Source organism: Cibotium barometz, chromosome 19, assembly GCF_041138505.1.
Source record: "Cibotium barometz isolate CiBa-2024 chromosome 19, ASM4113850v1, whole genome shotgun sequence".
NCBI classification, from domain to species: domain Eukaryota; kingdom Viridiplantae; phylum Streptophyta; class Polypodiopsida; order Cyatheales; family Cibotiaceae; genus Cibotium; species Cibotium barometz.
In genome coordinates, this window is record NC_141064.1 from 27,555,203 (window position 1) to 27,582,996 (window position 27,794).

Genomic DNA, 27,794 nt, shown 5'->3' on the forward strand with positions numbered 1-27,794 from the left:
GTGGCAAGTGATGGTTTGCCAGCATACCTTTGGGTAGATCCAGAGGAGTTGAAAACAAAGTACAACGCTATTGGCACGGGTGGCTTTGGCACAGTCCATGAGACCAATTGGCTGGGGGGTCGCTTTGCAGTCAAAGAATTCTTCTATGTGGAAGATGACATAGTGTTTGGGAGGGAAGCGGTCATTCAGGCCAGGTTGCGGCACCCCAATGTAATACACCTTGTGTGCTGCACAAAGAACCCGGCTCTCAAGAAGTGTAGTTTAGTGATGGAACTGATGCATCAAGACCTTCGGGTTCTGATGATGGACAGAATGGGGAAAGGGTTGAATCCTCCCTTCCCTCTCCTGGTTGCAGTGGACTTCATGCTCCAGATCGCCAAGGGCATGGAGTACCTGCACAGCCTCAACATAATTCATCGAGATCTGAAATCTTTCAACATTCTGGTAAGCTTTCCATCACATTCTGGCCAATCGAATCCATACCTTACCATGATGGGTGGTCTACACGCACATCTTAAAATTGCAGACTTTGGAATGTCCAAAGCCAAGCAAGCCAGCTCAAAGTACACCACAAGACAGACAGGCACAACTGCATGGAGAGCTCCTGAGGTTTTCGAGCCCAGCCCTGAGGACGAGGTGGAAGGTGATCCCAAGGCAAAATATACGAAGAAGGCTGATGTCTACAGCTTTGGATTGGTTTGTTATGAAATATTGACAGGAAAGTTTCCCTTTCAAGGGAGCAATATCCGCAGGAGAGTGAGGGGAGGTGAGAGACCCAAGCTACCCCACCACTGTCCGCTTGCACTGGCGAGCTACATTGAGAAATGCTAGGATGGGGAGCCCTCGGTAAGACCGACCTTCCAACAAATCTGCAGAATGCTCCGATATTTCAAGGCCTCTATTCTTCTTCTAGGTGATCATCATGACCGTCATGGCAAAGCACAATGGTTATCACGCACTCTCTCCAGTGGCATGCTGACCCGCATGGAAGAAATGATCGAGCTGTCCTCTAAAGGGCCAGGTGTTTTTCTCGATCCCCACCCATTGAAGATACCTTTGGAGATGTACTGCTGCAGAATAGTGTTACAAGAAGGAGATGAAGCTGGAAGCAAACAACTAGGTAGCTTTACTGATAATATGTGTGTTGGTGTGCATGTTCGTCCAATTGCAAAGTCAGCATCTCTCGTTTTGAACTGTCAAATAATTCTGAAGCATTTATTGTGATGAAGTGCTCACTTGTTTTTGCTCTGCGTATTGTCCGCATGGCAAGCAGAGTTGAGTTGGGGTCGGCAACGAGGAAATTCTATAAAGGCATCGGTGGGGGCTAGTCTACCTGGAAAAGGAAAAGGAAAGGAGGGCGGAAGGTGAATAGAAGCAAGCAGAGGGGAGGAAGGGAGGGAATGCAAGGTGGGCTGCAGAGGGGAGGAAAGGGGGGGGGAGGTGGGCTGCATGGGTGAAGGAGAGCAGAAAGGCGGGTGCACAGCAGAGGGGGCAGGAGATGCTTGGCCATGGTAAGGGGTCAGGAAGGGGGAAGCAAAAGAAAGGGATGGGGCAGTGGGGCAGAGGAGTTGCAAGGCTGGTGCGTGGGATGGGATGGGAGGGCAGGGCTAGCGGCATACGCAGGGAGAGGGGCCGGCTGCCTGGTCAGGGCTACCGGGAGCTCTGATCATTTCGAAGGTCTTCACAACTTAACAATTAGGGGGTCACCCCGCTATCCATCTCATAGTAGAGATAACCTTAGAAAGCATATCCTGCTTTAGCACTGATAACCTTAGAAAGCCCACACATAGTGGTGACCCATCACCCTTCTTGGCAGCGCCTACAAAATCCTTGCGCCAATGCCATCAACCACTGCCTTCAGCCTTATCTTCCAGATTTGATCCATGGCCCCAACCCACCTTCAAGATGGATCAAGAAGGATTCCGTTGTCTACTGATGAATACCTAAGCCAAGGGGATTAGTGCCAACAAGTCAAGACAAAAGAGGCAATAGTTCCACCTCCCTGCGCAGAAGACTCTCCAAGAGGTGATGGGAAGTTGTACAAGAAAGATCTTGCATTAGTTTTTCTCACAGCCTGAGCCCCCTTGGATCCTTGTCAAGATGTTAGAAGCTCAAGGCTTCTATGAGGGAAACTCTTCCGTCTAGGCCCTAAAAACCTTGTTGTTTAGTCGAGCTCGAGCTCAAGCTGGAGCTCCCCCCCGTTGCCCTGTTTTGCCCTAGCCGCCCGGTCCCTTCCGCCATTGCTGCCTCTTTGGTCCAGGCTCTCGCTCCCGAGTCGCCAAGTGCTCTCCCAGGGTGTTGGGACAGCCAATCGACTACAGTTTTTTTCGGTGCCTCCCCGTTGATGGAGCTGGCATAATCGAGGAGAAGGTGGCTCCCATCCACATTTGTGCCGTGTTATACCACCCCAAGCCGTCCACCCTAGAGAGTGGAGTGATGTTTTTCTCCTTCCCACTGAGTTTAGCAGAGGGGACGGACTGGAGCAAGGATTTAGTGTCCACCGCTATATAGGGGCAAGCCATAGAGCTTTCGCATCATCTGCACGACCTGTGCATCACTGATGTGCTTACCCACCTCTAGCCTTTTGCTCGGATGGAGTTGGACGCCTCTGGCCTTAGGGATCGGGCAAGGAAGATGGTGTCCTCTAGCTTGGAGGTGCTGCTTTTTGTGTTTCTTTATGTTTCACTCGCAGTACCACTTTCCCCCTCCTATAGATACCTTCACTGTGACAGATGGAGTGTAGAGTATGCATACTCTAGGGCTCGAACAGCGTGGATCGACATGGAGGCCACGATACGTGTCCATCTGGCATTGTTTTGTCCCAGAACCGATAGTTACTACTCTCCATCGAAACCCACGCCCAAGTCTCTTTGAGTGGAGGGCAGTTCTAATAGTTCTGCTTCCCACCACTCTTAGCTATGCGAATTGTGTCATGGAACATCCAAGGGTTGGGGGGCCCACAATGCTTCTAGAGGCGCGTCCTTTTAGAGGTGGTGTCCTTAGAGAGGAGCTCCACAGAGCAACAGTGGTGGACCCATTGACATTCTCTGCTTGCAGGAGCACCAACTTTTAGAGGGATGGACCCACCACGGCGGGAAGATCTTGCACGGTAGGAGTCACACCTTCTGGTCCCACTCTTTTGGCCCCTCCGAGACACAAGGTGGAGTATGCATTTCCGTCAGTGAGCAACTTTTGCCGGTAGTGGTTGACTTGACACCTTTGTTACGGGACGGGCGCAGTGGGTGACCATTAGGATAGGAGAGGACTGTGTAGGGTTCTTGAACGTCTATGCGTCGAACACGGCAGCAGGCAGAGCCACCTTTTGTAGTAGAGTCCGTCAGTACCTGCTGCGGGCAGATTTCTCGTGTATGGGTGGGGACTTTAACATGGTAGAGTTGACCGATGACAGACTCGGAGGTGGCATGGCTACTGTATCTAGGTATAGAGTACTCGGCATGGGAGGAGTTGATTTTGGCTCTCAGGGGACACGATCCTTGGTATCTTCTAGTGTTTGGGCGTAGTCTTGGGAGTCTGTGTTTTTTCGAATCTCCAGATTTGACAGGAGGAATACCGCCCCTAACTTATCCAGACCCGATCCGTTCTATGTTGACGATTGGGCTTGTGGGCGCGGTGGCATGATTGTTATTTTGGTTGGCGCTACTTTTTCCAACCACTCAACTTGTTATTCTCTCCTTGGATGACCCCTCGAGGTAGGACAAACAAGTGAGTACCCGGATTCCAGATAGCCTCATTCAGGACCCAAAGATCTACAACAAGATAGAGAGGATTTGGGAGAGGTTTGATTTTCACTCAAGAGCAACTGCAAGAGCCTTGGATGCAGGCCTTGGCAAGATTAGCAGTGTTTTACACAGGAGGTAGCGTAGAGCAGATTGGCTGGCCTCTGAGAGTAGGAGAGGAGTATTCGTAGGGGTCTTGCCTCTCTATAGTGGCTTCGGAAGAGTGCACCAGATAGCCCGTGGATTGAGAGTCAGCTGGTTGCCGCTCGTACAGTGCTCAGATCCATAGACGAGCGGTGGGTGGAGTATAGATACCATGCCAGAGCCTCTTGCGGGAGATAGGATCACATGAGAGAAAGAAAGAAAGATATATTAAGCGTCTACTAAAGACCCAATGGGCCTATGAGACCAAAGTGATACAATAGTGTCCATGGCATATCTCATCATGGAATGGAAAATAAAACTGAAAGAAATCATAAACATAGCTATCTCATTGGGGTGATACAAAACTGTCCATGGAAACTCATCATGGAATACTAAGAACATAAAAACATGGGAGCAACATCAGCTCCGAGTAGATGGTATACCACTCTCCAAAATATCAAGCATGGGGCTGATGAGTATGGCCAAGAGGTCTCCCTCAGCTATGTCACGTGGAAAGGTAGCTCGATGGCGGTGGAGCATGTCTTGGATCTGGAGCTGATGAGATGATCGTGGCCAACGGGGGGGTTGAGGGCGTCGGGCACGCTGCAGTGCAGAGGCTCGGTCTGAGGTAACTCCTCTCGGGCGAGGTAGGTTCAGAGCAGCTCGTGGAGGGTCCACAAGATCCACTATGTCGGTGTCCTCCACCTCTTGGGTTCGGAAGAAACTGGTGATGGTTGGCTGGCGAGGGAGGGGCTGGGGTGGCTGGGGCCGAGGCTCTCTCAAGAAGGTGTCCTTGTGTCTGCAGAGCTCAAGCAGGAAGAGGCCCAGGCAACGTTGGTCCTGGAAGTCAATGATCTTGGAGAGTGGACCGGATCCCTCACGAAATAGACAGTGAAACCTCCCGCGGATCTCATAGTATATTGGGTAGCGGCATATGTAATGCTCCTCCGTCTCAACCTCTGTGTGGCATAGTCGGTAGATCCTCTCCTCTCTGAGAGAGAAAGAAAGCTGTATTAACGTCTACTAGAGGCCGAACTCGACCTATGAGACAAATCAATGTACAACTGTCAATGTCTTCTGGATGTCTAGAGAGAGAGAGAGAGAGAGAGAGAGAGAGAGAGAGAGAGAGTATTTGTAGGGTTCTTGCCTCTCTACAGTGGCTTCAGGAGAGTGCACGAGATAGCCCGTGGATTGAGAGTCAGTTGGCTGTTGCCCGTACAGTGCTCAGATCCATAGAGGAGCGGTGGGTGGAGTATAGATACCGTGCCAAAGCCTCTTTTTGGATGCAAGCGGGACATAGGGTCACATGAGATATCTTTGAGATTGTAGGCCCACAAAGACAGACAGAGGGTTTCGACAGGTTGCGAGCCCCGATGGATCCGCATTGTTATGGACCCCCCTGCAAGTGAGAGCCATCGCCACAGATTTCTTCAGTAGTCTTACCCATTTCCTCAAAGGTGCTGGATGCGCGTGAGCGAGTGTGGCGGCACACGAGAGAGGTGGTCCCTCACGCTCTCAGGACTTTCCTCTTGACCCCCTTCTCATTTGAGGGAGTTGGCAGAGGCTACGACGGCATTACCTAGGGGTAAATGCCTAGGAGAGGACGGTCTTCCAACCTCCTTATTTTTGCGGCATTGGGATCTCTTGAAAGGTGGCCTCAGGGCTGCCTTCAATGAGATAATGGTTGTAGGGGCCATGCATGCCGGAGAGGTTGTCGGAGGGTTTGATCCACTTGATTCCCAAGGAGGGTGGTGACAGATTGGAGATTCGACAGTGGAGAGACCCATCACCCTCCTAGGGATTGCCTACAAAATTTTGGCCAAGGCCACAGCCTGAGATTAGAGCCCTTTCTCCCTGACTTGATTCATAGTACACAGACCGGTTTCGTGCATGATCAGAGTATTCTGGACATCTTCACCTTCTGGGAGGCGATCACGTCAGCTAGGATGGGGCAACAAAGGATCTGATTGTGCTCCTCCTTGATTTAGAAATTGGGGATTTGTGGAGGGGATGATGCACATGATGGGTTTCCCGGAGAAGTGGGTCCGAGGTGTATCACTCGGCTTCTCATAACCAGGTTCTTATTCAGGGTGCTAGAGGTGACAGATCTCTGCTTTCATGCTCAGTCCGGTAGGGGTGCCCTCTAGTACCTTATCTCTTCTTGTTCGTTGCTGAGGCCATGAGCAGTTTCTCTCCGCTCAGGATACCGGATTCCATGGACTGCGTCTCTCCATCTGAGTGTAGGAGGAGCTTCTTGATTCCGAGTTCGTTGAGACGACACATCAGCATACCTATCAGGGGCCGAGGGGAACTTCCAGGGATTTGCCAAGGTGATTGAGAGTTTTTGTCGTGCATCCGGAGCAGAGATCATTTGGCACAAGTCGTGTGGATTTTGGGTTGGCTCATGGCCTGCCCTGACTTGGTGTCCGGTTGAGGCTTTTCGGTGGGTCCCGAGGGGCACTCCTGTTTGTTATTTTGGATGCTAGGTTGGCATTGACATCTCCCCTGAGCAGCAGCTCGCCCCCCCCTCTTTCTCAACATTTGGAAGAAGCTGTTATACTGGAGTTCGGCCAGGCTTTCCCTAGCTGGCTGGGTAGTGGTGGGGGACCAGGTTCTTCTCTCCACCATGTGGTACACAACCTCCTGCTGGTCTTTCTCCTAGGCATGTATTAGTCAGGTTCAGTGATTGATCCGGAACTTTCTGTGGGCTGGTAGTGATGGGAGATTGGCTAGGGCCAAGGTGGTCTGGAGTGATCATTTAGCCGCGACATAGAGGGGGCTTGGGCATCATCGACCCCTCCATTTAGAGCCAAACCTTATTGGGCAATTTGGTTGTTAGAGGTCTTCTTCCGGGTGGTGAGTCTTGGAAGGACTTTGTCCTGGCTAGGAGCTTTGCCCGCGCCCTGACCATGGGAGGCCCTTGGCCTTAGAGCACGAGATGAATTTTCACAGAGATGCAGTCACGTGGCTTCAGCCGAGCATTTTAGGACAGATTTGCATCTAGTCTTTTGCAAGACGTCTGGTAAGGGCTAGCAGAGCTCTAGCTTGTTGACCATTTCAAAAACTTAATAATTAAATTAGGGTCCAATGATGAGTCATACTTGGCTCCATGTTGATATTCTGGTCCTATGAGTCATATTTTGGCTCCCGTGGACGTTAATATGACATCTATCTATTTCTTAGAGTCAATATGGCTGTTTAAACAATTCAAGAAAATGCTCCCGGATGCTTGTATAGAAGAAAATTGTGCAGTCAATGATCACTCTTAAAAGGTACCATGCCTAAAACTCTTGTGATCTTACTCTTTACTGAACTCGCAAGTATGGCCATGAGTTTTGTAACCTATTCTACGTGAAATATTTTTTCTTTAATCAATTTGAAATTTGGTTACAGTTTTGCAAGAAATGCTTTGATTTGTGTAGGGTGCACACTATTTTTACATAATGTAAAGAAAATGAACGGTAAACAAAACAAATTTTTACATGCTAGCTATAATGATACAGAGAATTTTTCTATGGCACAGGTTATCCGGGTGCCCAAAAGGCTAATCCGGCAGTTCGGAACCCGGTTACACAAACTGTCCAGCCTATAGAAGCACCGGCTATATCATTGGATGAATTGAGAGAGGCGACTGAAAATTTTGGAGCAAATACTTTGATAGGTGAGGGTTCGTATGGACGGGTTTACTTGGCGAGGATGAATAATGGCAGATCTGCAGCAGTTAAAAAACTTGACGTCAGCAATCAGCAGGAGCCTGATGACGAGTTTTTAGCTCAGGTAGGTTTTGCCTGTAGTCATGAGGTCATAAATGTTTTTTTTGCTTGCTATATTATCTATTGGTGAAGTGGTAAGACCGTCACACTGAGACCTGTCCTATCACATTTGGTCCACCAAACAATGAGCTGTACAGGCGTCAAGGGTTTCAAGGCTGAAGAATGAAAACGTCGTGGAGCTTATTGGATACTACGTTGATGGCAATCTGCGAGTATTGGCATATGAATTTGCAACGATGGGTTCTCTACATGATATCCTACACGGTAAAAAAATTGTTGACATTGTCCACACTGTGAGTTTCATTGACTAATTGTTCTCCTTTGCTAAGTATGGAGAATAATACTCTAAAGCTTGTACCAATTGTTCATAATATCAACTGACTTCGTGATATGTGCTGATTTATAAAGGCCAAAAAGGTGTCCAAGGTGCCCAGCCCGGTCCTGTCCTTGATTGGATGCAACGTGTGAAGATTGCAGTGGGAGCGGCAAGGGGCTTAGAATACTTGCATGAGAAAGTGCAGCCTCTCATAATCCATCGTGACATCAGATCTAGCAATGTTCTACTCTTTGATGACTACACTGCAAAAATTGCCGATTTTAATCTCTCAAATCAAGCACCTGACATGGCAGCCCGTCTCCATTCTCCCGGTGTTCTTGGGACCTTTGCTTATCATGCTCCAGAGTAAGGGGTCAGAGCTTGCTTACTTAAATGCCTCGCTTGCAGTGCTTTTGACGTTCATAGATCACATATTTGTCTACATGTTTTTGGTCCTTTTTTTATGGAGATGATACTACTTTCTTTCCACTGGATTCTTTTGTGTGCTCGGTCACTTTAGCAATGGACCAATTAATGCATGGACAGTTAAAACTCCTGGGTCAAAAACCAAACAAAAATGTTATGCTTTAGATTATTTGCAATGATTGTAAGATGAAGACAAATGATAAATAAGGTTCACATGCAAGCCCCCAAAGGAACAAAGATTTAGGATTGGCTAGATAGGTTATCACTTGTAAGTGGGAGAAGGGAAATGGCGCTACCAGCTAGGGTTGTGTGAAAGAGAGTAAGTATATTGTGGAAAGACATCTAGTGCCATCTTGGCTCACATTGTGGGGTCTTCTGATTTTGTATATGAAAAAAACAAGGATTTGGTTGGAAAGTGTCAAGACTTTGATTACAGATAGATGCCAGATCCATGCTCACAAGTGATCAAGGTGTGTTTGCATAAGTTCTCTTTTCTACAGGCTGACAAGTCTTTACCTTCAGGTATGCGATGACAGGACAGTTGACACAGAAGAGTGATGTTTACAGTTTTGGAGTGGTTTTATTGGAGCTGCTCACAGGGAGAAAGCCAATCGATCATACGCTACCACGTGGACAGCGAAGTCTGGTTACATGGGTGAGACATGCATTCCCAGCTAGTTCATAAATTAGCACTATTGGACAATCATTATAACTATTAGTGCTTTTTGAGAAGCGAGGATGTGTTAATGCAGGCAACTCCAAGACTAAGCGAAGACAAAGTTAAGCAGTGTGTGGATCCCAAGCTTAAGGCAGATTACCCAATCAAGGCAGTGGCCAAGGTGATTTACCTTCTTCAGTTTTCATTGATTTTTTGGACTGTAAATCTTGGTATCCTTTGGTCATGTAGTATGTTCTCCAAAACATGCACAGAGTGATTAGGGTTACTAACTTTTAATTGACTGATACTTAAACAGTCTTATGAACCCATCATTAGAGCCCATTTGGTATCAAAGCTATAAGTTGATTCTGCCTCGAGCAATAGTGTCCTGAATCCGATTTTTTTGGTACATGCCCGTACACCCACGCCGCCATCCGTACAACAGACCGTACAGGTGCAAATAGGCTGTACAACCTCTTGTGTTGTGTCAGTAGTAGTAGTAAGGTGGCCCAGTCTTGTGCATGCATCTTGAGTAGCAACCAACAACGTGCACCAATCAGCGCACACATCAATCCATGAAGGAATCTCAAGAAAGTAAAGTCGATTTGTGCCTTTTTCTAATTTATGTAAATCCTACTTAATCCAAGTAATTAGTCTTAATTACTTTTTTAATTTTCACAATTGAGTGTGCAAATCTAGCATTCAGGTGTTGCTATAGTATGCTAAAGCATTATTAATCAAAACCCCCTTGTTTGGAAATCCTAATTTTTGAAAATCCTATTTTTTTCTTGGCCATTATCTGTAAGGGATTAGATAGTGGCATTGGAAGCTCTCCTTTGTTAAGACGTTCCAGATTTATACTATACCATGGCTATCCACCCTGTGGATCAAGAGGAGATAGGGGCTAGTCGGGCATCAGAGGACACTGGACCAGACAGAGGACATTATGGGGACCACTTACTAGAGTTGGGAGCCAGGCATCGTCTCGTTATTTATAACGGGATGCTACAGTGGCCGGGATCAGGAGGGCTGACATGCTTCCCACATGGGGGTCATACACGGACCGGAGGCACGGTGGTGGACTACATTATGGGATCTTTGGAGGCATCACAGCTTGTCACCTCATTCTCCATCCCACCTCGTCCTATTGGGGAAGATCATACATACTTGGCATTTTCACTAGCCGGATCACCAGTATCACCAGCCCCCCACATACCGACGCCACACACTACCATCTACTTCACACATGACATGGCAGACATATACATTGGCAGAGTAGAGGATGGGCTCCTACTCGTGGATCCCTTGGCACCTATGGATACCATTACAGCCCAGTTGGCATCACTCCTACACACGGCTGCATTACAGAGCTTCCCACATCGTGTCCACTCAGGAGAGCCTGCGAGATCTGGGACTATGTCCTAGAGCAGATGGTATGATGACGAGTGCAGAGCCCTATACTCACGGCCCCGCATACAGAGAGCCTTGGGAGCAGGATTCGAGGAGAGAGATGAGGAGACTTACTCGCCGCAAAAGGCGGGCCTTCGCAGAGATACAGGAGCTAGAGATCTTTCATTTCTTCATGAGTAGAGATAGCCCTATCTCATGGCGGCATTTCAGAGAGCCCCGGACACCGACACCCATTGCAGACCCACAGACATGATGGCACACATATGCAAAGGGCCTATACCACGCCAAACAAAGCTATCCGCCGCCTACAGCATGGACGGGCCGCCGACCATATGGGCCTACAGGGTGAGCATCTCATATATGCAGTAGATTCTTTGGCTCCTTTTTTTGCACACCTGTTTAACAGGGCACTAGCAGAGGGTTTGCCTGCGGAGTGGATGATGCACACCATTGTGCCGATCCACAAAACAGGGGATATGCTCGATCCGAGCAACTACAGGACGGTTATGGTTGGCCACGTGTTGGCCAAACTCTATGGTGCAGTGTTGGAGCAAGAGCTTAGCTTATATGCTGAGCGAGCAGATTTACGCTCATCAGGGCAGGCAGGCTTCAGGAGAGCTTTCTCTACCCCACTGACCATGTATTCACTTTGAGATGTATGATTGATCAGGCCAGAGTGAGGAAGAGAAAGCTCTATTGCTGCTTTGTGGATTTCCACAAGGCATTTGACACAGTACCACGAGAGAGGCTCTTTCAGCGCCTGCAGTCTCTTGGCATACCAGCAGATATGACATGGGGCATCTATGCATTATATGAGCAGGTTTTGGGCGAGTCAGATGCCCAGGAGGTATGTCCGAGACTATTGCTAGCACCATTGGTGTGAAGCAAGGATGCCCACTTTCCCCCACGCTATTTGGGTTATACATTGATGAGGTGGCTGACTTCATTACATGGGGAGGCGGAGATGGAGTTGATCTAGCAGGTACCTCAGTACATATTATGCTTTATGCTGATGATATTGTATTAGTGTCTGAGTCTCCAGGAGGTCTACGGCAGCATCTACATACACTCGATGATTTCTGCACACAGAGAGGTCTTACTGTGAACCTTGGGAAAACCAAGGTTATGGTCTTTCATACATTGAGACAGGGCAGGAGTCAGCTGACATTCACTCTCGTAGGATGCCAGGTGGAGGTGGTGACAACGTACGTGTACCTAGGGGTTACCTTCTCTGCAGCAGCCACGCGCTTCACCATGGGTTCAGCAGCCAGAGCCAGATTGACTCGGGGATATGGAGCATTGGCTATGCTAGAGAGACAGTGCCACCAGGCGCATTTTCAGGAGCCCCGAACGAAGGGGTGGCTATTTGACACATTAGTCACACCGGCACTGATGTATGGAGCAGCGGTATGGGCGCCAGGACTTGCTACCCATTGGTGGACCCAGATAGAGAGACCACAGGCCCTCATGATGGCATGCATGATACGCAGCAAACCGTCAGTACCTCATGACATTATCCGAGCAGAGTTTGTTGCGCCTCCTATGATGGAAGAGGCCATATTCCAGACTATATGCCTGCGAGACAGATTCAGAGAGATGCCACAGGACAGATTGTCATACAGAGCTTTTGAGGCATCTAGACAGCTGGTTGAGGTAGGAGAGAGAGGATCATGGTATGCACAGGTCACACATTGGTTCTCACAGCATGGCCTAGACATGGATCATCTACCACCATTCCAGTATGATAGGGATGCACCACATATCCGTCTCTCTCATAGTGAGAGGAACAGAGTATTGAGACAGGACCTATGGCAGCTCTATACACGAGAGACATGGATATCGCCTACACAGCCTCTTCCACCGAAAATGCTATACTACAGAGATCACTTCATGAGTATCACTGATGATGGATTTATAGAGAGGCCTAGATACTTGGAGGGCTTTTTACCACACGGCTCCCGAGTAGCTATTGGTCAGCTTAGAGTCTCATCACATCGATTGGAGATCCAGACTGGTAGAGCAGCACGGATCCCTTGAGAGGAGAGGGTATGCAGATTAGTGAGGAGCATTATGTATGCAGATGCAGAGCATATACACTGTACAGCCATCAGAGAGAGAGATCCCATTTCGGGGATCGGAGCATTCTTGAAATACCACTCATTTTTCATACTCAGGTCCAACGAGCCATAAGAAAAGGAGTAGTGTGTGCGTTGCTATATGTCTTTTCTCCATCTAATGCAGTTCAGAGAGCACCCGTAGTGGAGGAGAGAATGGCTTGTCTTTTGTCTCAATACATCAACATTATGCTGCGAGATGACCTCCAACCTAGTAGACCTGAGGACTGGTTCTTGGATCAGAGTCTCCCAGCAAGTTCACGTACCACCTTGCTAAGGCATTGGAGAGCAAGCTGGAGTAGCAGTTATCGCAGCTACTCCAGTTTGGATTTATCCGATCTTCCTCCATTTGCCACTCCCATCCTGTTTGTCCAAAAGAAGGATAAGACCGCATGCTTATGTGTGGATTACAGGGTGCTAAATAATCTAACAATTAAGAATAGATTCCACATGCCAAGAATAGAGTACATCCTAGAACGTCTCAAGGTGCTAGAATTTTCTCTAAGATAGACCTTAAGAGTGGCTACCATCAGGTTCGGATCATTTCAAAAACTGCCTTTAGGACCAAGCATGGTCATTATGAATTTGTGGTGATGCCATTTGGACTCACCAATGCACCAACGACGTTCAACAAGATGATGTCTCGGGTTTTTCGGGATCTTATTGGCAAATGCTTCTTCATCTTTCTAGATGACATCCTTATCTTCTCAAGGACTGCAGAACGACATGAGTGAGATGTGGCACAAGTTTTGCAACTCTTGCAAGACAATGAGCTATTTATCAATGCCAAGAAGAGTGAGTTTGGAGTATTGGAAATACATTACGTGGGATACATTATTAGTTCATCAGGTATTAGCCTCGATCTTGAAAAGGTAAGAGGTTATTCTCAGTTGGGATATTCCCAAGATAGCTGAAGGAAATCAGTTCATTTGTGGGTCTTTGTCAGGCCTATAATACGCACATGGACAAGTGTCATTGGAGCTGTCTTTCAGCAAGATGGTAGACCAGTGGCTTACTATAGCTGCAAGTTGAATAATGCCGAAAAGAATTATTCGGTTTATGACAAAGAGCTTTTGGGGGTGATGACCGCGCATAAACATTGGAAGCACTTTCTTTACGGAAGAGATTTTAGACGGATCATCAGGCACTTAAATGGTTGCAAACCATGTCCAGTGCCTTATGGAGTGACAGGGAGTCCGGATGGAGTCAGTTGTTCCAACAATTTGGGGGAATGATTGAATATGTTCCATGGTCAGAAGAACTCTTGTTTTTGATACTCTCAGTCGAAAAGGCACAATTCAAACATTGCAGGAGACTGGAGTTCACTGTTGTGGAAATTCAAGGCAAAGACTTGGATAGCATGAAGGCACAGTATCTGGATTCGAAAGAATTTGGGGCTCAGTATTAGTTGGCCCTCAGTTCAGAACCAGGCCACTATAGCACACATGATGGTTGGTTGTTTTTCAAGTATACTAAAAGAAAAGTGCCAAGTCCTTCTCCATGATGCCCATGATTCTCTTGTCGGAGGTCATAGGGGTATCATCAGTACCTTGGAGAAGTTAGAATGGTTATTCTGTTGGCCCAAAATGTGACGGGATGTCTATCAACATGTCCAAGCATGTCAGATATGTCAAAAGGTGAAAGTTTCACATACGAAATAGGCAGGGTTCCTTCAGCCTTTGCCTATTCGAGAGGGACCTTTTGACGACATCAGTATGGACAGCTGGATCTAGAAACACACAGCGTATGATAATTGTGGTTAGATTCAGTAAGTTTTGCATGCTCATTCCATGCAAGCAGACTGTCACGTGCGCCCTGCACCAGGGTTCACAGTGACACATTGGCATGATCATCAGTGCAACATTTGTACATAAGTAGTACCTTTTTCTAGGAATATTTGTCGTACGCCGTGACCCCATTGTGTCGAGGGACAGTCAGGCACGAGCTACGTAGGTCAGTCTCCGAGCCATAGAGGTCAGTTTGGAGTCAATCCTCTTAACCCACTTGGAGAATTCATTAGATGGTGCATGGAGAAGTCAGCCATAGCAATAGGTCTTGCATTAGAAGCATGTAACAACATTTAGGGCAAGATGGCATGCCGATGGGCTAGCCAAAGGCCAGCCCATGGCTGGAAGGCTTGTTAGTAGCCTGGTCAACGGCTGTTCATAGCCCTGACCCTCTATGTGAGGGAGCCGACAGCAAGCAGGGACAACATATTCCTGTCAGCCAGCAGCAAGGGCAGCCATAGGACACAGTTTGCAACTTGTCTTGGACTCTGTGCTGACAGCTAGGCTTAGGGACAATAAAGCGCAGCATTTACTGCTGTTAAAACAGCAAATCGCAGCATTAAATTGTTGGCTTTCAAGAAGCTAATGTTAGGGTTTGCAGGGCAAAGAAAGCTCACACACTCACACAAGAAGCAAAAACGAGATGGAAAGAGAGTGGCAGAAGAGCTTGCATGTACGTTCACTCAATAATAATCAAATAGACAAGCACAAGTGATAATGATAAACCTAGTCTAGGTGTCTTGTCACACCAAATGTCCGGGGGAAAAAACTTGTAGGATAAAAAGTGCCCCTAGTAAGTGCCTGTTCACATGTACCACTACACATACACATAGAGTGCCTTCAAATCCCCCCTGTAGTGGTAATGTGAACCTGCATAAGTATGCAGATCACTCTCTATAGGAGAGCAAGCCCAAAGCTTTGCGGAAAGCTTCAAACTTCTCTCGAGATAATGCTTTTGTAAACAGATCTGCGATGTTATCGTGTGTAGAGCTGAAGGTCAAAGTGATCTCCCCTGCATGAAGCCTCTCCTTGACATAGTGATAATGTATCTCTGTGCTTGGTACGAGCCTGGAAAACTGGATTCCGTGCCTCGACCATAGCACTCTGATTGTCAGTGAGTATGCTAGTGGGTGTTTGCTGACACTCACGAAGATCTGCAAGTAATCTTCTTAGCCATACACAATCTACCGTATTAGAAAAGGCTGCCTTGTACTTAGCTTCACAGGTAGACGTGGCAACAGTGGGTTGCTTTTTACTTAACAATGACATGCATGAATTGCCCATAAAAATACAATTCCCACTGGTAGATTGCCGAGTGTCATAATCACCAGCCCAGTCTGAATCATTGTATGCATGGAGTTGCTAACTGTCCCCGCTGGGATAGAACAATCCAAGATCCAGAATGTCCTGAAGATATAGCGAAAAACGTGTTTCACAACTTGCCAATGCTTTGTCCCTGGGCTGTGCATGAATTTTCTTGATTGGGACACACCAAATTGAATATCTGGGCATGTATTGCACAAGTATATGAGGCAGCCCTTTGCCTGGCTATACAGGCTCATGTTATAAGGCTCTCCTGCATCATACATGTTCAATTTGAGCCCAGGTTCTATAGGTGTAGAAATAGGCTTACAATCTTGGAAGCCAAACTTATGGAGGAGTTTCTGTATGTATTTGGATTGAAGCATAAAAATGCCTTCATCCATCTGCACAAATTGTATGCCCAAGTAATAGTGCAATAAACCCAAATTTGACATTTCAAATGAGGTCTTTAATGTAGCTTTGAAAGCTGAAATTGCATCCTCATTATTTCCAGTCAAAAGCATGTCATCCATGTAGTGTATGAGTATAATCAAAATACCATGATCCTCTTTGACATAGAGGGTGCTTTCAGTTGGACTATTGTTGAATCCCTGGCTGGTCAAGTATGCATGAATTTTCTCATATCAAGCTCTTGGAGCTTGTTTGAGACCATAAAGTGCTTTGCGGAGCTTGCATACTTTGCCTTCTTGACCATGCATCACAAATCCAATAGGTTGACTTACATAATCTTCTTCCTGCAAGTCCCCATTAAGAAAAGCTGTTTTTATATCCAATCGATGCACTTTCCATCCATGATGGGCAGCCAATGCAACAAGCCGAGAAGCAGGTGCAAAAGTCTTATCATAGTCTATGCCTTTTTGTTGGGCATAACCTTTGGCCACAAGACGGGCATTGTACCTGTCAATAGTACCATCAGATTTTCGTTTGACCTTGTACACCCATTTTTCCAATGGGTTTCTTCCCTGGAGGCAAGTCAATTAAATCCCAAGTGTTGTTCTTATTAGGGATAGCATCCATATCTGATTGCATGGTTTCCATACAATGCTCATTCTCTTGAGCCGCTTCAAATGAATATGGCTCATCTTCATCACAAATAGTACTCATGCATAATACATTTACTTGTTCTTGAGCACTTCTAGAGCCAGCTCGTGTCCTCCCAGGTAGAGGAGCTGAAATTTTGCTCTCTTGCAAAGTACGAACCAGCCAACAAGGCAGCGTTCTAGCTTCTTGCATGGCTGTCCGCTCTTCTTGAATAGTTTCTTGTACAATGAGGAGTAATAGGCTGATTTGGGGGCTGGTTTTCAGTACCCATAGGCTGTCCAATATGCATTTCTTGCAGTTGGTCTGATGTTCCATCTATGCCCAATGGAATCAGCCCCTCAAACATATCCTGTGGACCATTTTCAAAGTGTTTGCTAAACTCTGCAAGTGGCTGTGCTGAATTTTCAGCAAATACGACATCTCTGCTTTCAAAAATCCTTTGACTATATGGATTGTAGAGACGGTATCCCTTGCTACCACTGTTGTAGCTCACAAATCTGCATTTGACTGCCTTGTCATCTAACTTGCCTCTAAGGTGTGAAGGCACTGTTTAGGTGGCAACTCAACTTGTGGCATACTTTGCACCATTTTATGCCTCTAGAGCAACATCAAATTCCCAAAATTTACATGCCCAAACTTGGCATGCCATAACTCTGCCTCTTGCATGGTAGAAGTATAAGTGGTGGCCAAGCATGCATCCTTACCATTCTTCTCATTTGTGTCCAAATGATACAAGCCTTGGTACAATGTGCCAGAAGTGACTATAGCATAGTCTTCCTCTCTATTTCTCACTGTGCATCTGTCATCCTCAAAGCTCACAGCATAGCCTCTTTGAGAAAAAGAGGACATTGACACCAAATTCTTCTTGATTCTAGGCATATACAACACATCTGAAATGCATAGGTTTGAACCATCTGCAACTGTGAGCATAATCTCACCAATGCCTTGTATTAGATATGAAGAATTGTTTGCACATGTGACCTTCTTCCCTTTTGGGGTAGCCCTCAATGACATGAACAAATCCTTCTTTGATGTAACGTGTCTAGAAGCCCTACTGTCAAAGTACCAAATGACTTGTTTTTCATTCACATTGAGAGGCAAGTGCTCCTGTGATGCATCATAACTACATACCGAGAATGCCCAATCATCTTGCACAAAGTGAGCTAAATCCTGAGCCTTTGCTGCAGGCATACTGGAAGAGTCCACTGACAAACTCGATTCCTTTTTCTTCTCTTTATCTTGTCTCTTCCTGCACTTACTAATGTAGTGCCTTGGTTTCTTGCAGTAGTGAAACTTGCTCTTCTTCTCGGGCTGATTTGCATTATTTTTGCCTTTGTTTGATGGCTGTCTAGAATCAGCCTTGGGCTAATAGCCACTCTTTGCTTTTCCCTTGCCCTTATCATGAGCAACTAAAGCTTGATCATTGCCATGTGCCATGGAAGACTTATTCTTCCGTGTTTGTTTCTCATGTAATAGCAAACCAACCAACTCCTCAAACAATAGGGGTTGAGGGTTGCCCCTCAATGGCAAGGTGAGAGAAGTGTGGAAGTTGAGGTACGACTCTGGCAATGAATTCAATGTCCTGGATACAAGTTCTTTTTCCGGTACGACTTCATTTATTGAGCAATTGCTCTCTAAGATCGTGGATCTTAGTTAGATGATCAGCCATACTGTGATGTTTTTTCATGTCCAAGTTTTCAAGCTCTTTTTTCAAAAGGCAACTTTGGCCTTATTCTGGGCTTGATACATGGTCTCCAAGACTTCCCATGCACGCTGTGACGTTTTACATGACCGAATGTGTGGGATAATTGATCTCTTCATTGATAAAGAGATTACTGCCATGGCCTGGGCATCACGTGCATCCCACCTTTTTTGCTCCGGAGTGGCAACTATAGACTGTGCAGCCTGTTGAGCGCCTCGCCCTAGAGTGGCAGGTGCTGTCTGCAAGATGAGGTTCATCCCCGCTCACATAACCACACAGACTTTTAGCCACAAGAAGATTTTTGACCATAAAGCTCCAAGTGAATAGTTGGTGTCATCCAACTTATCCTCTTGAGTGAGTACACCAAATACATTAGTTGCATTTTGTGCCATAGTGATTGTATGCACAAGCTGCAAGTGCAAAAACCAAAAGCACTGCTGTGCTATGCCGCCACACAACCTAGAAGTTCCCGTGCAAAGATTTACCCACAAAAATGCAAATAGAGGCTATAACCTCCTTCCAATGTGCTGATTTTGCGCCCAAATGGCACCAAGCTTACAACCCAATATTAAATGCATGCAATGGAGCACTAATGTGGCTCCCAAATAGAAAAGTCCCAAAATTTTCAAATTGTAAAGTATGAAAATTACCTGTATCAATCCGTAACCAAAGTTCCGCTTGTACATGAGCTTGTATAGATGCAAATGAGAATTCAACAGTGCACTATCGCAGGAAATGCCACGTTAGCAAGCTGCAGGTACACCCAATATGTTGTACGACTCTATGGATAGGAACAAAAGCTGTACGACAGGGTTTAGGAGATGAGACATGCATCACCATCTCTAGAGGCCAACAATAAAGCCGAAACATTTTCGGAGATCATTGAGTTAGTTAAGGAGCGCCTCGCCAAAGCTCAGGAAGCTTATACCTGGCAAGCCAACAAATCCAGGCGAGATGTCTACTTTAAGGGGATTGGGTATATCTCCGCATCATAAAGCAACGGCTAAAGCAAGTGGGCAAGCGTTGTCCCAATCTTTCATTCCAAAGTTTCAGCCCATTTCTCGTCATTCAGAAGTCAAGTGATGTCTCTTTAAAGTTAAAGTTGCTGGAAAGTTGGACTATGCATGTCACGTGCACACCCATCAGGTGTACAAGTGGCATGGCATCATCAAGCATCCATAAACATTAAGCAGGACATTTAAGCATTAATCCAAGTATTATTTAGGCATATATCAACATAAGCATGTATATGGGGTTGTTTCAGCACCAACATCAGAACATGAGGCATCATAAGCATTAGGGGCATTTATTAGCATCAGGTCGGGTCGTGTTGGAACCAGCCGACAGCAGTTAAAGAGCATTTAATGAATATTTGCCAATCGTGGAGTAAGAGCATTTAATGAATATTTGCCAATCGTGGAGCATCAGACAGGTTGGCCGACAATAGTAAACTGCCCGACCAGCAACAACACACCATATATATAGAAGCACAGCATATTCAGTCCATGGTCTCATCTCTCCTTAGCGTTTCTCATCCATGGAGCAAGGGAGCAGCAGATCAGCAGTATAGCCAGCATATTCAGCACATAGTTCATCATTCCTACCTCCTACATAGAGGGAAGCCGGCATCCAAGGGTGGACCTCAACATTGGAGCAAGGAACGGTCCTCATCATCTGCATTCAGCCTATCCCTCTCATCCCGAGAAGGATCTTCATCTAGGACAGCATCATAGATCTATTTAGATCTCATTGTAATCCATTCATCTAATATAGTTGCATTGCATTGCATCGCCACTAATTGTCTATCTCTTAAGCGTCATTAAGTGAAGTTTAGTTAGCCTAAGGTTGTGATTACTATGATCAATCCCTCACATGTCACATTGGTATCAGAGCATTACAGGGTAACTAGCCTTAGATCATTTTCATTCCATCATTCATTCAGTCAGTCATCATGTTAATCGCTTCCGCACAATTAAATCCAGTTCTCAAAATCTTGCAGGCCATCCTTAGGGATTTCCCCTTAGGCATGCATTAGTAACCCATCCATCTGCATTCTTATATAGCATATAGGGTTGCACATGGCTTGCATAGCAGTCATCCTAGCAATCAATCTTGCATCTGCAAGGCTTACATGTTTTGCCCTTGAGTTCTATGGGGAAGAATGATATCCATCATCAAAGGAGTAAATGGAGTTTTGAGCTTCAACTGGCAACAACAAGGGGTTCTCTTCCACATAAGAAGACGGAAGTTTGCTCCAACATCGCCTCAGGAGGCTCAGAGGTTCAGGAACGACGGAGATGGTGTGTGAAAGGATTCCACAGACAGGTCAGGGGTGACTTAGGTATTTCCAAGCAATTTTAGTGGCATTTGCCATTCAGTTCCCGCAGTAGACGAGTCTTTGGCTCAAAGGATTCAACTCCTACAGTTGACCTCAGTCCCGGTAGAAGAAGTCAGAAGGGGGCAGTGGATTTAGTGGAGAAGGATCAACAGAGTAGTAGAAAGGTTGCCAGGTATACTACCCAGCAACAATTTAGCAGAGGGGAATGTCACGTGCACACCCATCAGGTGTACAAGTGGCATGGCATCATCAAGCATCCATAAACATTAAACAAGACATTTAAGCATTAATCCAAGTATTATTCAGGTATATATCAGCATAAGCATGTATGTGGGGCTGTTTCAACACCAACATCAGTACATGAGGCATCATAAGCATTAGGGGCATTTATTAGCATCACGTCGGGTCCTGTTGGGACTAGCCAACAGCCTGGTCAGTAGCCAACAATAGTTAAAGAACATTTAATGAATATTTGCCAGTTGTGGAGCATCAGACAGGCTGGCCAACAGCAGTAAACTGCGTGACCAGCAGCAACACACCATATATATAGAAGCGGAGCATATTCAGTCCATGGTCTGATCTCTCCTCAGCGTTTCTCATCCATGGAGCAAGGGAGAAGTAGATCAGCAGTATAGCCAGCATATTCAGCACATAGTTCATCATTCCTACCTCCTACATAGAGGGAAGCCGGCATCCAAGGGTGGACCTCAGCATTGAAGCAAGGAACAGTCCTCATCATGAGCATTCAGCCTATCCCTCTCATCCCGAGAAGGATCTTCATCTAGGACAGCATCATAGATCTATATAGATCTCATTGTAACCCATTCATCTTATATAGCTGCATTGCATTGACACTAATTGTCTATCTCTTTAGCATCATTAAGTGAGGTTTAGTTAGCCTAAGGTTGTGATTACTACGATCAATCCCTCACATGTCACAATGCACAATGTCTTTTATGTTTCTTGGTTGAAACAATATTTAGGTCGAGGATTGCAAGATGTATCAGAAGAGCAACAACTAGATATGATTAACGAGGCAGAAGTCATAGAGCTAGAACAAATTCTCCTCCATAGATGAAAGCATGGCTCCAATCGAAGAATACGACATTTTTATACAAAGTTCAAGGACCGAGAAACCCATGAAGCAGTATGGTTGGATGAAGAGTTCTTTTAGAAGTACTCTCAGTTATTGGTGGACTACTTGGAAGCCTTGAACCTGTCGCCAAGTTAAGCAAGAGGAAATGTCACGTGCACCCTACACTGGGGTACACAGTGACACACTGGCATTATCATCAGTGCAACATTTGTAGGCACGAGCTACGTAGGTCAGTCTCCTAGCCATAGAGGTCAATTGGGAGTCAATCCTCTTAACCCACTTGGAGAATTCATCAGTTAGGTGCATGTAGCAGTCAACCTTAGCCTAAGTCTTGCATTAGAAGCATATAACATCATATAGGTCAGAATGGCATGCCCATGGACTAGCTAAAGGCAAGCCCATGGCTGGTAAGCCTGTCAACAACGTGGTCAAGGGCTGATTATAGCCTTGACCCTCTATTTGAGGCAGTTCACAGCAAGCAGGGGAAACATATCGCTGTCGGCCAGCAGAAGGGGTAGCCACGGGACAAGCAGTAGCTTGCCTTGGGCTCTGTGGAGTCAGCCAGTAAGTTGGCAGCTTTAAACAACTAGGCGCCAGGATTTAAATTGTTACATACACTGAGGTTGATTGTGGTAAAGCACAACATGGCCTTCTTTATACCTTTATGTGGTTAGAATCTTTAGCATCCAATTCACAGAGTAGAGAGAGAGAGAAGAGAGTGAGAGAGTGAAGTAGATGACACCTTATTGGGTCCCAAATACCCACTCAAGGGCCTCCCCTGCAAGCAAGAGTATTTGCTTATATTATTCTTTGGAGAATGTTGTTCAATGCTTGAGAAAACAAGCGATATGAATGCCCAACACAAGGACGAAGAAGACTCTTCGGGCCACTTATGCAAGTTCAAATAGCTGTAGGATTGCATCATAGTAGTCAGGGGGCTGTTTGAAACGGGTTTCCTAAAAGTTTCAAATGTGTTTCAAACAGGTTTCGTAAAATCAGCCCAAAGTTTCCTACCTACAGTTTTTTTTGCATGTTCAAAATTTCAAATATATACTGTATAAAATATGTAAAAATAACACTAAATGCATAGAATACATGGAAACATCAATTTGAAGCCTACAGTCTTTGAATCACAAATAACAAAAGAGTCGCACAGGTTTCGACGTTAGATCTGGGACCAAAAAAAAAAGTCAAAAAAATTGCTTGAAAAAAACATGTTTCCTACAAGGAAATGTTTCGGAAATGTTTCCAAGTTTCCTTCCCTGTAGGAAACGCGTTTCCTAACTACTATGGACTGCATATATGTTGGCTGAATGCTGAAGAGGACTTCAATGATTTGCCTTGAAGTAGGATGCTAAATTGCTACTTGTAGTTTATTGAATATTGGATGATTTATGAGGGACTGATGCGACTGCTTTTATATGCTCAATGGCTGCTGGTCGGTTCAGTGAAGCTGTAGGCGTGCTTACCATGGACAAAAAATGTTGTTTAATCAGCATTAAATGTTGCGCAACAGGCTTTTGATGATTTTTGTCTTGGCCGACTGGCTGTTTGCCTTTATTTATGTTGGCGGACAGGAGCTCTAGGGCCCCATGGCTGGCCGATTGCAAGTAGGGGCAATATTAGGCAGCCGACTAGCCGCCTAGGCCCCTCCATGGCCTAGATGATGCCCCTTGTTGGCTGCCATGATCATGGGATGGCTTTGGCTGTCCCATATGCTTTGTGATGCAACTACATGCAAGATCTATTGCTAAAGATGACTTTTATATGCACTATCCGATGAATTCTCCAAGTGGGTTAAGAGGATTGACTCTCGACTGGCCTCTATGGCTCGGAGACTGACCTACGTAGCTCGTGCCTGACTGTCCTTGGAATGAGGGATCACAATGGGGTCACGACATACGACAAATATTCCTATAAAAAGGTGCTATTCTGAACAAATGTTTGCATTAATGATCATGCTAGTGTGTCACCCTGTACCCCAGTGCAGGGTGCATGTGACATTCCCTCTTGCTTAACTTGGTGGCAGATTCAGGGCTTCCAAGGAGTCCACCAACAATTGGGAGTACTCTTGAAAGAACTCTTCATCCAGCCATACTGCAGCACGGGTTTCTCGGTCTTTAAACTTCGTATAAAACTGTCGTATTGTTCGACCGGATCCATGCTTCCATTGGTAGAGGAGAATTTGCTCCGGCTCTATGACGTCGGCTTTGTCGATCACGTCTGAATGTTGCTCTTCTTATATATCATGCAATGCTGGACCTACATATGGCTTTAACTAAGAAACATGAAAGACATTGTGCATAGTCCAACTTTTCGGCAACTTTAATTTTAAAGAGACATCACTTCACTTCTAAATGATGGGAAAAGCTCCGAAACTTCGGAATGAAAGTTTGGGATAATAATGCCCACTTGTTTTAGCCGTTGTTTCATGATGCGAAGATATACCCAATCCCCTTTCTTAAAGTTGACATCTCGTCTGGATTTGTTGCCTTGCCGGGTATATGCTTCTTGACCTTTGGCAAGGCGCTCCTTAACTGACTCAATTATTTCCGAGAATGTCTCGGTTGTCTTATTGGCCTCTAAAGATAGTGGTATCTGTCTCATCAAAAGAGTTGAGACCCGGCGACCAAATGTTGCCTCATACGACGTCCGACCAATACTCGATGAGTATCGTTTAGGATTGCCTGAACCAATGGAAGGTATTGTTTCCATTTTGACTACTGGTCATGGCAGAATGATTTGAGAACGTCAAGGGTCTATTGGTTGTATATATTTTTTTGGCCATCTGTTTGTGGTGGATTGAATGCACTGGACAGCTGCAACTTAGTCTCAAAATTGTCAAACAATGCTCTCCAAAAATGGGACTTGAACTTAGGATCTCTATCCGATGTGATTGTTTGTGGCAAACCACCAATGGAATACCAAAACTGAACGAACAAGCAAGCTATGTCCTCGGCTGTAGTTGTCTGCTTGCATGGAATGAGCATGCAAAACTTACTGAATCTATCCACGATTGTCATACACTGTGTATTTCTAGATCTAGCTGAGGCAGGAACAAGGCCTACGAAGTCCATATTGATGTTGTGAAAAGGCCCATGTGGAATAGGCAGAAGCTGAAGTAACTTCGCCTGTTTCGTATGAGGAACTTTCACCTTTTGACATATCTGACATGATTGGACGTGTTGGTAGACATCCCGTTGCATTTTAGGCCAATAGAATGACCTCTCTAGCTTCTCCAAGGTACTATTGATACCCCTATGACCTCCAAGTTCCAGCAAGTTGGTGAGAGGTGCTGCGAGGTCAGAAAACTTGTCTATGTGTGTGCTGTAGGCCTGACAAGGACCCACAAATGAGCGGATTTCTTGGGCTGTAGCGGGAACATCCCAACTGAGAATGGTCGTACCTTTTCAAGATCGAGGCTAATACGTGATGAACTGATGATGTATCCCAGGTAATGAATTTCCATTACTCCAAACTCACTCTTCTTGGCATTAATAAACAACTCATTGTCCTGCAAGAGTTGCAAAACTTGTGTCACATCTTGCTCATGTTGCTCTGCAGTCCCTGAGAAGATAAGGATGTCATCTGGGAATATGAAGATGCATTTGCCAATGAGATCCCGAATTTGTTCCACTGTTGTCCCCATGTCTTCTTTCCCCTTATCCTTAACACAACGGTGGGTCACCTGCTGGAATTGATCATGCCTGTTTGCTAGGCCTTTGGAACTGATCGTAGAGCTTAATGATGTACTGGTTATGTGTACATACCCTCAAGGAATCCTTTTTCTGGCTTCGCCTGTTTGCAGATCACTTCATTTGCTATCCTGCAGCATCCTTTCTGTTGGAATTGTGCACCTTCCTTGGGTGGGTTGAGCTTGAATGCTATAGCCTATGATACCAATGCTACATACATTGAGGTTGATTGTGGTAACGCACAACAGGGAATTCTTTATACCTTTATGTGGTGAGAATCTTTAGCATCCAATTCACAGAGTAGAGAGAGAGAAGAGAATGAGAGAGTGAAGTAGACGACACCTTATTGGGTCCCAAATACCCACTGAAGGCCCGCCCCCCCCCGCCCCCCCCCCCCCCCCCCCCCCCCCCCCTACAAGCAAGAGTATTTGCTTATATTATTCTTTGGAGAACGCTGTACAATACTTGAGAAAAAAAGCGATATGAATGCCCAACGCAAGGACGAAGAACACTCTTTGGGCCACTTACGCAAGTTAAGATAGCTGTAGGACTTCACATATGTTGGCTGAATGCTGAAGAGGACTTCAATGATTTGCCTTGAAGAAGTAGGATGCTAAATTGCTGCTTGTACTTTTTTGAATATTTATGCTGGCCGACAGGAGCTCTAGGGCCCCATGGCTGGCTGACTGCAAGTAGGGGCAGTATCAGGCAGCTGACTGGCTGCCTAGGCCCCTCTTTGGCCTAGATGATGCCCCTTTGTGGGCTGCCATGATCACGGGATGGCTTTGGTTGTCCCATATGCTTTCTGATGCAACTACATGCAAGACCTATAGCTAAAGCTGACTTCTACATGCACTATCCGATGAATTCTCGAAGTGGGTTAAGAGGATTGACTCTCGACTGACCTCTATGGCTCACTATGTAGCTCGTGCCTGACTATCGGGCTCACAATGGGGTCATGGCGTACAACAAATATTCCTAAAAAAAGGTACTATTATGTACAAATGTTTGCACTGATGATCATGCTAGTGTGTCATTGTGTACCCTAGTGCAGGGGTGCACGTGACATAAATAGCATTAATGCTATTTTATTGATTTTTTGTCCAAACATGAACTGGCGGACAGCATCTGCTGGGCGACCAGCTCCTCCTTGGACTATATAAACAGGCGCCTAAATTCAGCATCAATTGCAGCACCACCTTTTATCCTACCTCTATCGAGCCTCCACTTTGCTTCGATGACGACCTGTCGGACTGTGAGCAGCACCCTCAACCTGATGGGGAGCCTATTGAGGTTGCATAGGAGGAGGTTGAAGGAGTGGAGGAGGCTCCTCCAGGCAGAGGACGAGTTACAAAAGACCCAACATTTCACAATACTCGTGAAGTAATTGTGTCATGGAATAAAGATAAAACAGTCTAGCTAGGAAACAGAACATCCATGTCGTAGCTGAAACATGTAGTGAGAAAAATTACGTGCCTTTACAATAAACTAAAAGAAAAGAACCAGAGAAAAGTGGCTAGTTAGGTGTGTCTGCAGTTGGCCCACTCTAGGCAGTTGGCCCACTCTAGGCAGCAAAGAACCTCCTTGATGAAAGTCTTTCTCTTTGTTGGAGAGGAATGCCACATTCCTCAAGTTCGTGGATAAAACTTATGCAGAAGGCTCTGATATCAAAGTAGGACAAACTGTATAGAATGTTTTAGTATTGAAGCATCCCTTAAAAGCCGTTATAACAAGACCGTAGAAGGAAAATAAACATATGGCCAAGCATATGACAAAAGTGAAGCATATTATTACAGGCTAGGTGCACACTCTATCTCTTAACCAAGGTTGTGTACGTGGATGTAGATGGCAGCAGTGGCAGCACTTTGTGTGCAGTATGAAGCAGTTTTTCGCCCGAATATGAGCATTGTTGTGAAGGTTTTACAAGCATTGCTTACTCCTAGGCCGGCAGCTGCCAGTGTTCCTCCAGCCTGAAGCCTAGTCAAGATTGTGTACTGTTAACTTAATTCTGTTCCTATTATGTAATCACAAGAATTTCCTGAGCCATTTTTTTTTTGTTTTCTCACGTGTCCCCATATTGAATATGGTTCTAAAAGCTTGCCTCACCTATTTGTGAGAACACTAACATCTATGTACACCAAGTACGCATCCAAGAGGAATGTTTGGATGCTCCTTTTGTGCTAGTGTAGATTTGTTCTTGTTTTGGATAATTATATTACCAAGTTCGTGTGCTA

At 45.7% G+C, this 27,794-nt stretch overlaps 2 protein-coding genes across 6 annotated transcripts; both read left to right on the plus strand.

Moving 5' to 3' along the window:
• Nucleotides 1–267: 267 nt before the first annotated feature.
• On the plus strand, nucleotides 268–831 carry LOC147628402 (light-sensor Protein kinase-like). The gene has a single exon (XM_086813048.1). The coding sequence runs from the start codon at nucleotides 268–270 to the stop codon at nucleotides 829–831; it is 564 nt and encodes a 187-aa protein (XP_086669174.1).
• On the plus strand, nucleotides 270–27,794 carry LOC147628403 (protein CYTOSOLIC ABA RECEPTOR KINASE 7-like). 5 transcript variants are annotated; one of them, XR_015268102.1, is made up of 8 exons: nucleotides 270–1,120; nucleotides 7,405–7,658; nucleotides 7,792–7,918; nucleotides 8,063–8,336; nucleotides 8,919–9,051; nucleotides 9,149–9,235; nucleotides 9,371–9,508; nucleotides 27,406–27,526. XR_015268102.1 is itself a non-coding variant. In XM_086813514.1 (7 exons), the coding sequence occupies exons 1-7, from the start codon at nucleotides 877–879 to the stop codon at nucleotides 27,532–27,534; spliced, it is 1,248 nt and encodes a 415-aa protein (XP_086669640.1). In that variant the 5' UTR covers nucleotides 270–876; the 3' UTR covers nucleotides 27,535–27,794. The 5 variants fall into 5 exon arrangements, 4 of the variants coding, with proteins under 4 accessions (XP_086669640.1, XP_086669643.1, XP_086669641.1 ...); XM_086813514.1 differs by lacking the exon at nucleotides 9,371–9,508 and having other exon boundaries at nucleotides 27,406–27,794; XM_086813517.1 differs by lacking the exon at nucleotides 9,371–9,508 and having other exon boundaries at nucleotides 270–1,021; nucleotides 27,406–27,794.